The following is a 19,526-nucleotide window of genomic DNA, read 5'->3' as shown; positions in this document are numbered from 1 at the left end:
AATGTGAATAATGGATTCCAGTCTTGACATAAGTCTATATTTTAGTAAAAGTTTGTTCATTTGGAGCACAATATAAATCACAATACAGTACTGCAGGGGTGTCCAAAGTGCGGCCCGGGGGCTATTTGCGGCCCGCAGGTAATTTTTTAACGGCCCCATGGCACATTTTAAAAACACAATTGAAACATTTTTAAAACGTAAAAAGTGATATAAAAGAGCAAACGGGTGAAATGTAACAAGAAAATGTTGCAATTTTTACTCTAATAACACAAAGCTGCCATGCAGGCTGTTTCTTTCTTTAAAAAATAATAATGAATCAAAATTAATGTCATTATGAATTATTGACTTATTCAAGGCTTCAATTATGTCACGTTAAATTTTCCACTTTGAGATATTTTTGGGGGAAAATGTTGCATATTTTGTGTTTTGCCATATAAAAAACTGAGCTGTTTTTTTAAAGGGCCTAAAACAAAAAACAAAACATAAATAACAATAAAACATAAAATTGATGTATATATCTGAAGTTGATCTCAAGATTATTGTGCTAAAAGTAAACGGTAAAAAAAAATATATAATTTATTTTTTAACACTTTAATGAGTAGGACACTTTTGGATCCTGAATTATTTTAGTGTGATTTGTCTTTAAGTGTCATTGCTCAAAAAATAATAATGAATCAAAATCCAAAATTAAGGCTCCAATTATAACATAATCCCAAATATTCCACCTAAAAAAGTTATTGGGTGAAAATATTGCATATTTTGTGTTTTTTCCATCCATCTTCTTCCGCTTATCCGAGGTCGGGTCGCGGGGGCAACAACCTAAGCAGGGAAACCCAGATTTCCCTTTCCCCAGCCACTTCGTCTAGCTCTTCCCGGGGGATCCCGAGGCGTTCCCAGGCCAGCCGGGAGACATGGTCTTCCCAACGTGTCCTGGGTCTACCCCGTGGCCTCCTACTGGTTGGACGTGCCCTAAACACCTCCCTAGGGAGGCGTTAAGGTGGCATCCTGACCAGATGCCCGAACCATCTCATCTGGCTCCTCTCGATGTGAAGGAGCAGCGGCTTTACTTTGAGTTCCTCCCGGATGGCAGAGCTTCTCACCCTATCTCTAAGGGAGAGACCCGCCACACAGCGGAGGAAGCTCATTTGGGCCACTAGTACTCATGATCTTGTCCTTTCGGTCATGACCCAAAGCTCATGACCATAGGTGAGGATGGGAACGTAGATCGACCGGTAAATTGAGAGCTTTGCTTTCCGGCTCAGCTCCTTCTTTACCACAACGGATCGGTACAACGTCCGCATTACTGAAGACGCCGCACCGATCCGCCTGTCGATCTCACGATCCACTCTTCCCTCACTCGTGAACAAGACTCCTAGGTACTTGAACTCCTCCACTTGGGGCAGTGTCTCCTCCCCAACCCGGAGATGGCATTCCACCCTTTTCCGAGAACCATGGACTCGGACTTGGAGGTGCTGATTCTCATTCCGGTCGCTTCACACTCGGCTGCAAACCGATCCAGTAAGAGCTGAAGATCCCGGTCAGATGAAGCCATTAGGACCACATCATCTGTAAAAAGCAAAGACCTAATCCTGCGGTCACCAAACCGGAACTCCTCAACGCCTTGACTGCGCCTACAAATTCTGTCCATAAAAGTTATGAACAGAATCGGTGACAAAGGACAGCCTTGGCGGAGTCCAACTCTCACTGGAAATGTGTTCGACTTACTGCCGGCAATGCGGACCAAGCTCTGGCACTGATCGTACAGGGAGCGGACCGCCACAATAAGACAGTCCGATACACCATACTCTCTGAGCACTCCCCACAGGACTTCCCGAAGGACACGGTCGAATGCCTTCTCCAAGTCCACAAAGCACATTTAGACTGGTTGGGCAAACTCCCATGCACCCTCAAGAACCCTGCCGAGAGTATAGAGCTGGTCCACAGTTCCACGACCAGGACGAAAACCACACTGTTCCTCCTGAATCCGAAGTTCGACTATCCGGCGTAGCCTCCTCTCCAGTACACCTGAATAAACCTTACCGGGAAGGCTGAGGAGTGTGATCCCACGATAATTGGAACACACCCTCCGGTCCCCCTTCTTAAAGAGAGGAACCACCACCCCGGTCTGCCAATCCAGAGGTACCGCCCCCGATGTCCACGCGATGCTGCAGAGTCTTGTCAACCAAGACAGCGCCACAGCATCCAGAGCCTTAAGGAACTCCGGGCGGATCTCGTCCACCCCCGGGGCCTTGCCACCGAGGAGCTTTTTAACTACCTCAACGACCCCAGCCCCAGAAATAGGAGAGTCCACCACAGGTTCCCCAGGCACTGCTTCCTCATAGGAAGACGTGTTGGTGGGATTGAGGAGGTCTTCGAAGTATTCCTTCCACCTATCCACAACATCCGCAGTTGAGGTCAGCAGAACACCATCCGCACCATACACGGTGTTGATAGTGCACTGCTTCCCCTTCCTGAGGCGGCGGACGGTGGTCCAGAATCGCTTCGAAGCCGTCCGGAAGTCGTTTTCCATGGCTTCCCCGAACTCCCTCCCATGTCCGAGTTTTTGCCTCAGCGACCGCTGAAGCCGCACACCGCTTGGCCTGTCGGTACCTGTCCACTGCCTCCGGAGTCCTATGATCCAAAAGGACCCGATAGGACTCCTTCTTCAGCTTGACGGCATCCCTCACCGCTGGTGTCCACCAAGGGGTTTTAGGATTGCCGCCTCGACAGGCACCAACTACCTTGCGGCCACAGCTCCAATCAGCCACCTCGACAATAGAGGTGCGGAACATGCTCCACTCGGACTCAATGTCCAGCACCTCCCTCGTGACATGTTCGAAGTTCTTCCGGAGGTGGGAATTGAAACTTTGTCTGACAGGAGACTCAGCCAGACGTTCCCAGGAGACCCTCACAATGCGTTTGGGCCTGCCAGGTCTGTCCGGCATCCTCCCCCCCACCATCGCAGCCAACTCACCACCAGGTGATGATCGGTAGAAAGCTCCGCCCCTCTCTTCACCTGAGTGTCCAAAACATAAGGCCGCAAATCCGATGACACAACTACAAAGTCGATCATGGAACTGCGGCCTAGGGTGTCCTGGTGCTAAGTGCACATATGGACACCCTTATGTTTGAACATGGTGTTTGTTATGGACAAACTGTGGACAAACCCCTTTGGGGTCCCCGGGATCATAACTGAGTGGAGGCCTAAATTTATATTTTTTATACATATATTGTATTGGTTTTTGAAATAAAAATATGAAAATGGTCCCCGCTTGCTTTGATTTTTCAGTGTGCTGCCGTCAGTGGAAAAAGTTTGGACACCCCTGATGTATACAAACTAATATGAATAATAGGTTCCAGTCTTGACATAAGTCTATATTTTAGTAAAAGTTTATACATTTGGAGCACAATATAAATAACAATACAGTACTGTATTGCGATTTATCTTATGTTATATATTTTTTATATATATTATATTTGTTACGATTGGGGGGGTCGCAGCTTACTGCAGGGTTTGTTACCCCGGGATGCAGACAGACCACTCCGGACAGGACGTGCAGGTAGGAACATTAATTATTTTAAGGAATAATCAAAGAAGTATCAAAAACAGAAAAGAAGCCGAAGGAACGACGTGCCGATCGCACTGGAAGCTAAGGCTACCACTTGGCATAGACTAGAAGACAAACAATACTCACAGAACAGGTGCATGAAGAAAACAACGAAGTCAGGCCGACTGACCGGCAAAGGCAGGCTTAAACAATGCCTTTGATTAATGCTCGCGAAACAGGTGACACCCTGAACACCAATCAGATACAGATGGAAATAATAATAAGACAATGTAAACTAAAAAAAACTCAAGGGTGAACAAAACAGGAACTGAGGGAGTCCAAAACTAACAGAAAATAACAGATCATAACAATATTATATTATATTATATACTTTTTGTCTAATACCTCACCTCTCTTTGTTTATAATGTATAGTTTCTGCTGGATCACATCACTATTATGTTAGATCCACTATGGACTGGACTTTCACACTATTATGTTGGATTCACAATGGAAGGGACTCTCACTATTATGTTTGATCCACTATGGACTGGACTCTCACTATTATGTTAGATCCACTATGGAATGGACTTTTACAATTATGTTGGATCCACTATGGACTGGACTCTCACTATTTTGTTAAATCCATTATGGACTGGACGCTCACTATTATGTCCGATCAACTATGGAGTGGACTCTCACTATTTTGCTAGACCCACTATGAACTGGACTCTCACTATTATGGTAGATTCACTATGGACTGGACCCTCACACTATGATGTTCGATCCACTGTGGACTGAACTCTCATTAATATGCTAGACCCACTATGGACTGGACTCTGACTATTATGATGTATCCACTATAGACTGGATTCTCACACTATTATGTTAGATCCGTTATGGACTGGACTCTTACACTATTATGTTAGATCCACTATGGACTGGACTCTCAATATTATTATAGATCCACTATGGACTGGACTCTCACTATTATGTTGGATCCACTATGGACTGGACTCTCACTATTATGTTGGATCCACTATGGACTGGACTCTCACTATTATGTTAGATCCACTATGGACTGGACTCTCACTATTATGTTAGATCCACATTGGACTGGACTCTCACTATTATATTAGATCTACTATGGACTGGACTTGCACTGTTATGTTAGATCCACTATGGACTGGACTCTGAAAATATTATGTTAGATCCACTATGGACTGGACACTCACTATTTTGTTAGATCCACTATGGACTGGACTCTCTCTATTAGGTGAGGTCCAACATGGACTGGAGTCTCACTATTATGTCAGATCCACTATGGACTGGACTCTCACTATTTTGCTAGACCCACTATGGAGTGGACGCTCCCTATTATGATAGGTCCACTGTGGACTGTACTCACACACTATTATGTTGGATCCACTATGGACTAGACTCTCAAAATATTATGTTAGATTCACTATGGACTGGACTCTCACACTATTATGTTAGATCCACTATGGACTAGACTCTCAAAATATTATGTTAGATCCACTATAGACTGGACTTTCACACTATTATGTTAGATCCACTATGGACTAGACTCTCACAATATTATGTTAGATCCACTATGGACTAGTCTCTCAAAATATTATGTTAGATCCACTATAGACTGGACTCTCACACTATTATGTTAAAACCACTATGGAATGGACTCTCACTATTATGTTAGATCCACTATGGACTGGACTCTAACACTATTATGATAGATCCACTACAGACTGGACTCTTACAATATTATGTTAGATCCACTATGGACTGGATTCTCAAAATATTATGTTAGATCCACTATGGACTGGACTCTCACTATTATGATAGATCCACTATGGACTGGACTCAAACACTATTATGATAGATCCAATACAGACTGGACTCTCACAATATTATGTTAGATCCACTATGGACTGGACTTTCATAATATTTTATTAGATCCATTATGGACTGGGCTTTCACAATATTTTGTTAAATCCACTATGTACTGGACTCTCACAATATTATGCTCGATACACAATGGCCTGGACTTTCACTATTATGTTAGATTCACTATGGACTGGACTTTCAAACTATTATGCTAGATCCACTATGGACTGGACTTTCACTATTATGATGGATCCACTATTAACTGGTCTCTCACACTATTATGTTAGATTTCACTATGGACTGGACTCTCACTATGATACTAGATCCACTATGGACTGGACTCTCACTATTATGTTAGATCAACTGTGGACGGGACTTTCACTATTATGCTAGATTCACCATGGAGTGGACTCTCACAATATTATGTAAGATTCACTATGCACTGGACACTCACAGTAATATGTTAGATCCAGTATGAACTGGACTCTCACTATTATGTTAGATTCACTATGGACGCGACTCTCACTATTGTGTTAGATCCACTAAGGACTGGACTCTCAATGTAATGTTTGATCCACTATGGACTGGACTCTCACGCTATTATGTTAGATCCACAATGGACTGGACTCTCACAATATAATGTTAGAGCCACTATGGACTTAACTCTCACAGTATTATGTTAGATCCACAATGGCCTGGACTCTCACTATTTTGCTAGACCCATTATGGACGGACTCTCACTATTATGATAGATCCACTGTGGACTGGACTCTCAATATTATGTTGGATCCACTATGGACTGGACTCTCACTATTAGGTGAGGTCCAACATGGACTGGACTCTCATTATTATGTCGGATCCACTATGGACAAGACTCTCACAATTTTGCTAGACCCACTATGGACTGGACTATCACTATTATGATAGATCCACTGTGGACTGTACTCTCAACATATTATGTTGGATCCACTATGGACTAGACTGTCAAAATATTATGTTTGATCCACTATAGACTGGACTCTCACTAGTTAGATCCACTATGTACTGGACTCTCACACTATTATGTTGGATCCACTATGGACTAGACTCTCAAAATATTATGTTAGATCCACTATAGACTGGACTCTCACACTATTATGTTAAAACCACTATGGAATGCACTCTCACAATATTATGTTGGATCCACTATGGACTGGACTCTCAAAATATTATGTTAGATCCACTATGGACTGGACTCTCACTATTATGTTAAATCCACTATGGAGTGGACGTTCACAATATTTTGTTAGATCCATTATGAACTGGACTTTCACAATATTTTGTTAAATCCACTATGGACTGGACTCTCACAATATTATGCTCGATCCACAATGGCCTGGACTTTCACTATTACGTTAGATCCACCCATTAGGGACTGGACTCTCACACTATTATGTTACATCCACTACGGACTGGACTCTCACACTATTATGTTAGATCCACTATGGAGTGGACTTTCACTATTATGATGGATCTACTATGAACTGGACTCTCACACTATTATGCTCGATCAACTATGGACTGGACTCTCACCATTATGTTAGATCCACTATGGACTGGACTCTCACACTATTATGTTAGATCCACTATAGACTGGACTCTTACTATTATGTTAGATCCACTATGGACTGGACTCTTATAAGATAATGTTAGATCCACTATGGACTGGACTTTCCCAATATTTTGTTATATCCACTATGGACTGGACTCTCACAATATTATGCTCAGTCCACAATGGCCTGGACTTTCACTATTATGTTTGATCCACTATGGACTGGACTTTCACACTATTATGTTAGATTCACAATGGAAGGGACTCTCACTATTATGTTAGATCCACTATGGAATGGACTCTCACTATTATGTTAGATCCACTATGGACTGGACTCTCACTATTATGTTAGATCCACTATGGAGTGGACTCTCACTATTATGTTAGATCCACTATGGACTGGACTCTCACTATTACGTTAGATCCACCCATTAGGGACTGGACTCTCACACTATTATGTTACATCCACCACGGACTGGACTCTCACACTATTATGTTAGATCCACTATGGACTGGAGTCTCACACTATTATGTTAGATCAACTATGGACTGGACTCTCACACTATTATGTTAAATCCACTATGGACTGGACTCTCCTTATTATGTTAGATCCACTATGGACTGGACTCTCACTATTATGTTAGATCCACTATGGACTGGACTCTTACACTATTATGTGAGATTCACTATGGACTGGACTCTCACTATTATGTTAGAACCACTATGGACTGGCCTCTCACTATTATGTTGGATCAACTATGGACTGAACTCTCACCATTATGTTAGATCCACTATGGACTGGACTCTCACACTTTAATGTTAGAGCCACTATGGACTGGACTCTCACAATATTATGTTAAATCCACAATGGCCTGGACTTTCACTATTATGTTAGATCCACTATGGACTCGACTCTCACTATTGTGTTAGATCCACTATGGACTGGACTCTCACTATAATGTTTGATCCACTATGGACTGGACTCTCACACTATTATGTTAGATCCACTATAGACTGGACTCTTACTATTAGGTTAGATCCACTGTGGACTGGACTCTTACAATATAATGTTATATCCACTATGGACTGGACTTTCACAATATTTTGTTATATCCACTATGGACTGGACTCTCACAATATTATGCTCAATCCACAATGGCCTGGACTTTCACTATTATGTTAGATCCACTATGGACTGGACTTTCACACTATTATGTTAGATTCACAATGGAAGGGACTCTCACTATTATGTTAGATCCACTATGGACTGGACTCTCACTATTATGTTAGATCCACTATGGACTGGACTCTCACTATTATGTTAGATCCACTATGGACTGGACTCTCACTATTATGTTAGATCCACTATGGACTGGACTCTCACTATTACGTTAGATCCACCCATTAGGGACTGGACTCTCACACTATTATGTTACATCCACTACGGACTGGACTCTCACACTATTATGTTAGATCCACTATGGACTGGAGTCTCACACTATTATGTTAGATCAACTATGGACTGGACTCTCACACTATTATGTTAGATCCACTATGACTGGACTCTCACTATTATGTTAGATCCACTATGGACTGGACTCTCCTTATTATGTTGGATCCACTATGGACTGGACTCTCACTATTATGTTAGATCCACTATGGACTGGACTCTTACACTATTATGTGAGATTCACTATGGACGGGACTCTCACTATTATGTTAGAACCACTATGGACTGGCCTCTCACTATTTTGCTAGACCCATTATGGACGGACTCTCACTATTATGATAGATCCACTGTGGACTGGACTCTCAATATTATGTTGGATCCACTATGGACTGGACTCTCACTATTAGGTGAGGTCCAACATGGACTGGACTCTCATTATTATGTCGGATCCACTATGGACAAGACTCTCACAATTTTGCTAGACCCACTATGGACTGGACTATCACTATTATGATAGATCCACTGTGGACTGTACTCTCAACATATTATGTTAGATCCACTATGGACTAGACTGTCAAAATATTATGTTTGATCCACTATAGACTGGACTCTCACTAGTTAGATCCACTATGGACTGGACTCTCACACTATTATGTTAGATCCACTATGGACTGTACTCTCACAATATTATGTTAGATCCACTATGGACTAGACTCTCAAAATATTATGTTAGATCCACTATGGACTAGACTCACAAAATGTTATGTTAGATCCACTATAGACTGGACTCTCACGCTACTATGTTAAAACCACTATGGAATGCACTCTCACAATATTATGTTAGATCCACTATGGACTGGACTCTCAAAATATTATGTTGGATCCACTATGGACTGGACTCTCCCTATTATGTTAAATCCACTATTGACTGGACGTTCACAATATTTTGTTAGGTCCATTATGGACTGGACTTTCACAATATTTTGTTAAATCCACTATGGACTGGACTCTCACAATAGAATGCTCGATCCACAATGGCCTGGACTTTCACTATTACGTTAGATCCACCCATTAGGGACTGGACTCTCACACTATTATGTTACATCCACTACGGACTGGACTCTCACACTATTATGTTAGATCCACTATGGAGTGGACTTTCACTATTATGATGGATCTACTATGAACTGGACTCTCACACTATTATGTTAGATCGACTATGGACTGAACTCTCACTATTATGCTCGATCAACTATGGACTGAACTCTCACCATTATGTTAGATCCACTATGGACTGGAATCTCACACTATAATGTTAGAGCCACTATGGACTGGTGTCTCACAATATTATGTTAAATCCACAATGGCCTGGACTTTCACTATTATGTTAGATCCACTATGGACTCGACTCTCACGATTGTGTTAGATCCACTATGGACTGGCCTCTCACTATTATGTTGGATCCACTATGGACTGGACTCTCACACTATTATGTTAGATCCACTATGGACTAGACTCTCAAAATGTTATGTTAGATCCACTATGGACTAGACTCTCAAAATATTATGTTAGATCCACTATAGACTGGACTCTCACGCTACTATGTTAAAACCACTATGGAATGCACTCTCACAATATTATGTTAGATCCACTATGGACTGGACTCTCAAAATATTATGTTGGATCCACTATGGACTGGACTCTCCCTATTATGTTAAATCCACTATGGACTGGACGTTCACAATATTTTGTTAGATCCATTATGGACTGGACTTTCACAATATTTTGTTAAATCCACTATGGACTGGACTCTCACAATATTATGCTCGATCCACAATGGCCTGGACTTTCACTATTACGTTAGATCCACCCATTAGGGACTGGACTCTCACACTATTATGTTACATCCACTACGGACTGGACTCTCACACTATTATGTTAGATCCACTATGGAGTGGACTTTCACTATTATGATGGATCTACTATGAACTGGACTCTCACACTATTATGTTAGATCGACTATGGACTGAACTCTCACCATTATGTTAGATCCACTATGGACTGGACTCTCACACTATAATGTTAGAGCCACTATGGACTGGTGTCTCACAATATTATGTTAAATCCACAATGGCCTGGACTTTCACTATTATGTTAGATCCACTATGGACTCGACTCTCACTATTGTGTTATATCCACTATGGACTGGACTCTCACTATAATGTTTGATCCACTATGGACTGGACTCTCACACTATTATGTTAGATCCACTATAGACTGGACTCTTACTATTATGTTAGATCCACTATAGACTGGACTCTTACTATTATGTTAGATCCACTATGGACTGGACTCTTACAATATAATGTTAGATCCACTATGGACTGGACTTTCACAATATTTTGTTATATCCACTATGGACTGGACTCTCACAATATTATGCTCAATCCACAATGGCCTGGACTTTCACTATTATGTTAGATCCACTATGGACTGGACTTTCACACTATTATGTTAGATTCACAATGGAAGGGACTCTCACTATTATGTTGGATCCACTATGGACTGGACTCTCACTAATATGTTAGATCCACTATGGACTGGACTCTCACTATTATGTTAGATCCACTATGGACTGGACTCTCACTATTACGTTAGATCCACCCATTAGGGACTGGACTCTCACACTATTATGTTACATCCACTACGGACTGGACTCTCACACTATTATGTTGGATCCACTATGGACTGGAGTCTCACACTATTATGTTATATCAACTATGGACTGGACTCTCACACTATTATGTTAGATCCACTATGGACTGGACTCTCCTTATTATGTTAGATCCACTATGGACTGGACTCTCATTATTATGTTAGATCCACTATGGACTGGACTCTTACACTATTATGTGAGATTCACTATGGACTGGACTCTCACTATTATGTTGGATCAACTATGGACTGAACTCTCACCATTATGTTAGATCCACTATGGACTGGACTCTCACACTATAATGTTAGAGCCACTATGGACTGGACTCTCACAATATTATGTTAAATCCACAATGGCCTGGACTTTCACTATTATGTTAGATCCACTATGGACTCGACTCTCACTATTGTGTTAGATCCACTATGGACTGGACTCTCACTATAATGTTTGATCCACTATGGACTGGACTCTCACACTATTATGTTAGATCCACTATGGACTGGACTCTCCTTATTATGTTAGATCCACTATGGACTGGACTCTCACTATTATGTTAGATCCACTATGGACTGGACTCTTACACTATTATGTTAAGCCACTATGGACTGGCCTCTCACTATTATGTTGGATCAACTATGGACTGAACTCTCACCATTATGTTAGATCCACTATGGACTGGACTCTCACACTATAATGTTAGAGCCACTATGGACTGGACTCTCACAATATTATGTTAAATCCACAATGGCCTGGACTTTCACTATTATGTTAGATCCACTATGGACTCGACTCTCACTATTGTGTTAGATCCACTATGGACTGGACTCTCACTATAATGTTTGATCCACTATGGACTGGACTCTCACACTATTATGTTAGATCCACTATAGACCGGACTCTTACTATTATGTTAGATCCACTATGGACTGGACTCTTACAATATAATGTTAGATCCACTATGGACTGGACTTTCACAATATTTTGTTATATCCACTATGGACTGGACTCTCACAATATTATGCTCAATCCACAATGGGCTGGACTTTCACTATTATGTTAGATCCACTATGGACTGGACTTTCACACTATTATGTTAGATTCACAATGGAAGGGACTCTCACTATTATGTTAGATCCACTATGGACTGGACTCTCACTATTATGTTAGATCCACTATGGACTGGACTCTCACTATTATGTTAGATCCACTATGGACTGGACTCTCACTATTATGTTAGATCCACTATGGACTGGACTCTCACTATTACGTTAGATCCACCCATTAGGGACTGGACTCTCACACTATTATGTTACATCCACTACGGACTGGACTCTCACACTATTATGTTAGATCCACTATGGACTGGAGTCTCACACTATTATGTTAGATCAACTATGGACTGGACTCTCACACTATTATGTTAGATCCACTATGACTGGACTCTCACTATTATGTTAGATTCACTATGGACTGGACTCTCCTTATTATGTTAGATCCACTATGGACTGGACTCTCACTATTATGTTAGATCCACTATGGACTGGACTCTTACACTATTATGTGAGATTCACTATGGACTGGACTCTCACTATTATGTTAGAACCACTATGGACTGGCCTCTCACTATTATGTTGGATCCACTATGGACTGGACTCTCACTATTGTGTTAGATCCACTATGGACTGGACTCTCACACTATTATGTTAGATCTACTATGGACTGGACTCTTACACTATTATGTTAGATCCACTATGGACTGGACTCTTACACTATTATGTGAGATCCACTATGGACTGGACTCTCACTATTATGTTAGATCCACTATGGACTGGACTCTCACTATTATGCTGGATCCATTATGGACTGGACTCTTGCTATTATGGTAGATCTATTGACGTCCTCTGCACCGGTCGCCCATTGGCGGCTCCCCCACATCTGTGGTCCCCTCCAAGGTTTCTCCTCGTCCCATTGGGTTGAGTTTTTCCTCGCCCTTGTATGGGTTCCGAGTTGAGGATGTTGTTGTGGCTTGTGCAGCCCTTCGAGACACTCGTGATTTAGGACTATATGAATACACATTAACTGATTGATTGATTGACCGCGCTAAAGAATTTCCATGGTCTAATTCAAAGCCGCAAAGACAACAAATAGCCAATCAGCGTCGTCGTAATTTATAGACGTTGGATGCCTTCAGGTTTATGCGGCAACAGGGATCACCATGGAAACAGAGCCAATAAGAGATGCTACACCGTCGTGGTCGGCGACACTCACCTTGTTGATTCTGTTGGTTTTGGGAAGCGTCTGACTGATGTGCAGGTCAGTGTACCTGAGTGGGTTGTTGATGTCACACGGCACCGACTCGGTCCGCACCAGACGAGCTACTGCGAAGGAGAAGAAAGACAAATGGCGCAATTATGAGAAGAATAAGGAAGTGTGGGTGTTTTAAATGAAACAAAAGTCTCCTAATAGGTTTTCCTTAATTATGCTTTATCAGGCAGCCGCCTGCGTTTACAGTACTGCATTATCTCATGAAAACATAAAGAAGGAGCGTGCACTGTGTAGAAATTAATTAGCGTTATTCACCTTGAGTCATTCCTTGGTGATCTTAGTGGGGGTTTGGATGGCGGAGAGAGGGTGGGGGGGTAGAAAGACAAATTAATTTCAGTTGTGAAAGCAAATGATGGAATTTACGTTATTTGCCACAAGCCCTTCCATTAACAGGCTGATTCAGCTAAAAGTATTTAACTCGGACTACGTCAAACTAGGTGAGATGTGGCTCGGATGTTAACGTCCGCTGTGCAAATAAGGTGAGGGAGAAACCCGCCATACCGTATCACGATGTGACAATTACTGTACGTAATAACTGAAATAGGGGGAAAATATCCATAAGAAAACTCAAAATCTAATGAGGAAAATGTGTATTCTTGCATGTGAGACAAGAAAAAATGTTAGGTTGAAAATTAACCCAATTTTAACCCAAAGTTGAGTTACTCTAACTCAATATTTTGGGTTAATTTTTTCAACCCAGCTTTTGCATTGAATTATTTAACCAAAAAGGGGAGTTATGATAACGTGATGTTAAGTTATTCCCAACCAAACTATTGGGTTTAATTTATTTAATACAAAAGTTGAGTTACTCTAAAAAAAGTTGATTTATAACCCAACAATTGGGTTGAATTTATTTAACACAAAAGTTGAGTTATTTTAACTCAGTCTTGGTGGATTCATAACCCAACTATTGTTTTGAATTATTTAACACAAAAGTTGAGTTACTCTAACTCAATTATGGTTGATTCATAACCCAACTATTGGGTTGAATTTATTTAACACAAAAGTTGAGTTATTCTAACGCAGTGTTGGTTGATTCATGACCCAACTATTGGGTTGAATTTATGTAACACAAAAGTTGAGTTATGCTAACTCAATGTTGGTTGATTCATAACCCAAATATTGCGTTGAGTTTATTTAACACAAAAGTTAAGTTTTTCTGACTCAATGTTGGTTGATTCATAACCAAACTATTGGGTTGAATTTATTTAACACAAAAGTTGAGTTATTCTAACTCAATGTTGGTTGATTCCTAACCAAAATTGGGTTGAATTCATTTAACTGGCTCATTTTTATACTTAACAAACTCATCCCGTGGGGCCGGATAGAACCTGTCCGCGGGCCGTACGTTTGACTACCCTGCAGTAGGGTTTACTGAAAGCAATTTTAAATAATCTAAATTGGACAACACTCTCAGAAACATAAAATACAGCAAGTAAAAAAATACAATAAGGATTTTTTTAAGTAATTACCTTTGAATGACTCTCTGCCGCCTCGTTGTATGATGAGTAAATGGCAGGGCGGGGCTTCTTTGGTGCATTTGTTGTGGCACTTCAGCCTGCACACACACACACACACACACACACACACACACACACACACACACACACACACACACGCACACGCGCACGCACACGCACGCACACGCACACACACACACACAATTGCGTAAAGTTACATTACTTTTGTTTGATTGTAGACATTTCATAGCCGTGTTACATACTTGCAGTTTTTACATTTGAGTCCAAACAACATTCCCTTCCCACACACGGTGCAGGTCTGGGACATCCAGTACTTGGTGGAAAACCTGCAAAACGAAGAAGAAGAAGTAAGAATGGTGGAGGACCTGACATTTGCGAGTCAATCCGAGCGACATTAACGTGGATTGTGTGACCTTTTCAACCCACTGGAAAAAAATCATCACATTTACTGGAATAACGCCACCTTTCTGGCGGGCTCTAAAAGTCAGTTAATTAACTTGTGTCTGTTTGGCTTGTTGTTGTTCTACACAACTGGAAAAGAAACTTCAACTATGACCAAAATGAACTACCGTATTTCCTTGAATTGCCGCCGGGGCGCTAATTAATTTAAAACCTCTTCTCACTCCTGCGCTTACCAAAGGCATGCGGTAAAGGCAAACATGCGCTAATTATTTTAAAACCTCTTCTCACTCCGGCGCTTACCAAAGGCACACGGTAAATTTAACCAATGACTCTAGGAGTATGGTTATGGATGTTTTAATTGACTCTGGAGCCGATGAGAGCCTGATGGACTGGGGTTTAGCCAAAAGATTGGGGGTAAGAACTAGGGCCATCACACCACCCATTAGAGCCAGGTAAGCATCCGAACACCAGCGGCAGGTGAAAATCCTATGCCACCATGGCAACCAAAACAAACAAGAGTGCACCAAAAAACAGGAACTAATGGAGTTCAAAACAACAGGAAATAACAAAAACATAATCCAGACCACCGAACATGACAGCAGGTGAGCGGGCGAACACTAACTAGAGACAGGGGAACATAATGAGCAACCATGGCAACTAAAACAAACTCAGAGGTGCACAAACGGGAACGAAAGGAGTCCAAAACTAACAGAAAACCGAAAACATGACCTGGACCATGGATTGTCAGGTTCAAACATGGATAACATCTATTAAACAAGACAAGACGCAAGGAAATTAACAGAGGCAGAATTCAATTGTGCTCAATTTGAGGAGAGACGTGGAGACTGTACTCTCTGTACAGTCTTCCACCACGCTCTGGCTAAAGATTGTACGCCACCTCTTTTTATTTGGACTTTCCCTGTTTACATAACAACAGCTGTTTCTAAAGGAATGGGGGGGTACGTAAACAGCCATTGTTTATGGTGTCAATACTTGGACTATGAGGTGGTTGTTTTCCCGAGATGCAAGTGAACTTGGACTGGAGATGGCGTGAAGGTAGGGACACCTTTTATTTTAACACTATAACTAAAAAAAAACGGAACAAAGAAAAGGCGCTCACAAGGAGGTACAAAAACTTGGCTATGAAACAAAACTATGAACATAAAACAAAACACTTGCACAATGGCAAGAATAATAAAAAAACTTACTTGGAAAAAGACAAGGGGTATGGATCATTGGCATAGATCAATACAAGGTGCGTAGCAGGTGATAGAAGGTGTTAGAAGCTGATGTTGCCAGGACGAAGAACAGAAACAGACCGGCCTAAATAGCAGTGACATGATCAGTGAAAACAGGTGTGCGAGTGCAAAACGTGAGACAGCTGCGTGACAAGTGAAAACTAATGGGTAGTCATGGTAACAAAACAAACCAGGAAGTGCAAAACCAGGAACTGAGTGTCCAAAAAACAAAACATGATCACACAGACATGACTTACGGACACATTAACACAAAAGAAAAAGATACCTAGGGCTTGGGCTGGTCGTGGATCGTGCTTGGGCAAGTCTTGGATGACAATAGATAACCCCCCTCCTCCCGTCTCCTCCCATTGTACACAATGGAATTTTCCAAGCCTTTGGCTTGGCGCAACAAAGACAGCCTCTTGTCTGTTCATGGGGAACCCAGAGAACGGAGAGTTTTTTGATAATTTACATATCATTTTTCTGACACGGATCATGACAGCATCTTATGACAGTTCCACGCTGGAAATCACTGAGAGCGGTCGATTCTTTCACAAATGTTCGTAGAAACAGTCTCCATGCCTAAGTGCTTGATTTTGTACACCGGGCCAAATGATTAAGACACCTGATTCTCATCATTTGGATGGGTGGCTAAATACTTTTGGCAATATAGTGCATTTCCTTTTGCAAGTTCCACCGTATTCCACCACCTCAAATATTCTTCCCTCGACTGTCAGTGCGTGCTGCTAAAACGGCGCCGCCTCTCCAATAAACAAAAGCCTGAAAACGACTAATTTGGAGCGCGCTCAGACGGAGCGGCTGTATTTACGGGCAGGCCGCCTGGTTAGTGAGCGGCGGCCGCCTGGTTAGTGAGCGGCGGCCGCCTGGCTAATGGCAGGTGACTAATGCGGTCTGACAGAACCCAAATCTCTTTATTAATGAGTCGGCGCTGCCGTGACTGACGCCTGGTGGCCTCCGCTGTCTCAGATGAATGACGGCGTGACATTAAGGGCCAACCCGGCGCCAGGAAAAGCCCCCACGGCTCGCGCTGAGATACACTCACAGACTTATCTTTAACAATGTGTCAACACGGGGGACGCCCAGTCCTCTCCAAAAACCCGGCCTTAATCCTTGAATAACAGCTTGATAAATTACATTCGCTTTGCCACTTTGACAACTTTCTTTTGCCCACTTCAAATATGGCGGCGTTTTCCACTTAAGATGGCAAGGCAAGCGAGGAATGAGGCGTCTAGCCTACCTGTGTTTTATGGAGTTTCCCAGATCTCTTCGGGGGATCTGCGGGGACCAGCGAGGCACTGAGAGAGTGTCTGCAGGGGGAGACAAAGATGGAGATTAACAACCTTCTTTTCAGCCAACATTGATTGATTGATTGATTGATTGATTGAGACTTTTATTAGTTGATTGCACAATACAGTACATATTCCGTACAATTGACCACTAAATGGTTTTTGTAATGATCTGTGGTCTGGATTATGTTTTTGTTATATTTTGTTAGTTTTGGACAGGTGGTAGAGGTGAACGACACCGTGTCCCCCCAACTCCCTGTAAACTGTGGAGTGCCCCAAGGCAGTATATTAGGGCCTTAACTGTTTCTAATATACGTAAACGACATGTCATCAGCATGAGACTGTGAATTGTTCCTGTTTGCGGATGACTCCGCTCTGCTGTTATTCGGCAAGGACAAGTCACAGGTGGAAAGAATCCTCTGTGCCGAACTCTGTAGAATTTGCACCTGGCTCGCTGACAACAAGCTATCTATACACTTAGGTAAAACGGAATCCATCCTATTTGGGTCCCAAATCAACATTAAGAAAGTCAGTGACTTCACTATTAAAGTGGGTGACATTGTTTTCACCAGGAAAGATGAGGTCACCTACCGAGGTTCCATTCTAGAGGCTAATCTTTCCTGTGATAAAATGGCAACCAAGATAATCAAAAAGGTCAACCAAGGAACGAGATTTCTCTAGAGAATCTCCTCTCTGGTCAACAAAAGCGGGAACTCTCATTCAATCCTTTTTCAACGACGCATGCACCTCCTGGTACCCCAGCACCTCCAAAACCCTCAAATCTAGACTCCAAACATCCCAGAACAAGCTAGTCATGTTACTTCTAGAACTCAACCCCAGATCACACCTCACTCCTACCCACTTCTCCAAAGTGGGCAGGCTCAGTGTGGAGGACAGAGTAAAACAACTTGCACTGAGCCTAGTCTATAAAATCTGCTACCCCTCCCTGATACCGAAGTACATCCTTAAAGTAAATGAACGCCATAACCACAACACCAGGGGGAGCTCCACAAACCACGTTAAACCCAGATTCCGATCTAACAATGGTCTTAACTCATTCTCTTTCTATGCCACATCAATGTGGAATGCACTCCCAAAAGGTTTTAAAGTAAGTGCATTTCTATTCTCCTTCAAAACCGCTCTAAAACAACACCTCCAGGCAACTTCAACCCTTTACTAATACCCTCCTCCATTCACATCCCATCTCCCCGGATTGTAAATAAACAAATGTAAATAATCAAATGTATATACTTGTTCTTATGCTTTCTGATCGCTCTATGTCCACTACTTGCTGTACATGTCCTACCAAGTCAGACCTACACTGTTTCAATGTCCATTTCTAAGATGATATCATTGACTAAAGTGCTGATATCAAGCAAACCTACCCCCCTTCCACATCCCAACCCCCGATTATAAATAATTCAATGTACTGTATATACACTGATGATTAACTTGTGTGATGACTGTATTATGCTGATAGTATATATTTGTACCATGAATTGATTAACTTGGACCCGGACTTACAAAACAAGTTGAAAAACTTATTCGGGTGTTACCATTTAGTG

The 19,526-nt window shown here is 41.9% G+C and overlaps 1 protein-coding gene across 3 annotated transcripts in view; it reads right to left on the bottom strand.

Moving 5' to 3' along the window:
* Positions 1-19,526, bottom strand: part of ksr2 (kinase suppressor of ras 2) — a 262,478-nt gene that overhangs the window by 70,826 nt on the left and 172,126 nt on the right. For 2 of the 3 annotated variants that reach the window (XM_061903162.1, XM_061903178.1), the window contains 5 exons: positions 17,913-17,982; positions 15,257-15,340; positions 15,006-15,091; positions 13,789-13,809; positions 13,477-13,586 (listed from right to left, as the gene is read on the bottom strand). In XM_061903162.1, the coding sequence (XP_061759146.1) occupies positions 13,477-13,586; positions 13,789-13,809; positions 15,006-15,091; positions 15,257-15,340; positions 17,913-17,982 (371 nt within the window). The remainder of the gene's footprint in view (positions 1-13,476; positions 13,587-13,788; positions 13,810-15,005; positions 15,092-15,256; positions 15,341-17,912; positions 17,983-19,526) is intronic. The other variant, XM_061903171.1, reaches the window with a different exon arrangement.

This window comes from Nerophis ophidion, linkage group LG01, assembly GCF_033978795.1.
Source record: "Nerophis ophidion isolate RoL-2023_Sa linkage group LG01, RoL_Noph_v1.0, whole genome shotgun sequence".
NCBI lineage: Eukaryota > Metazoa > Chordata > Actinopteri > Syngnathiformes > Syngnathidae > Nerophis > Nerophis ophidion.
This window is presented reverse-complemented; position numbering and strand designations above follow the sequence as displayed.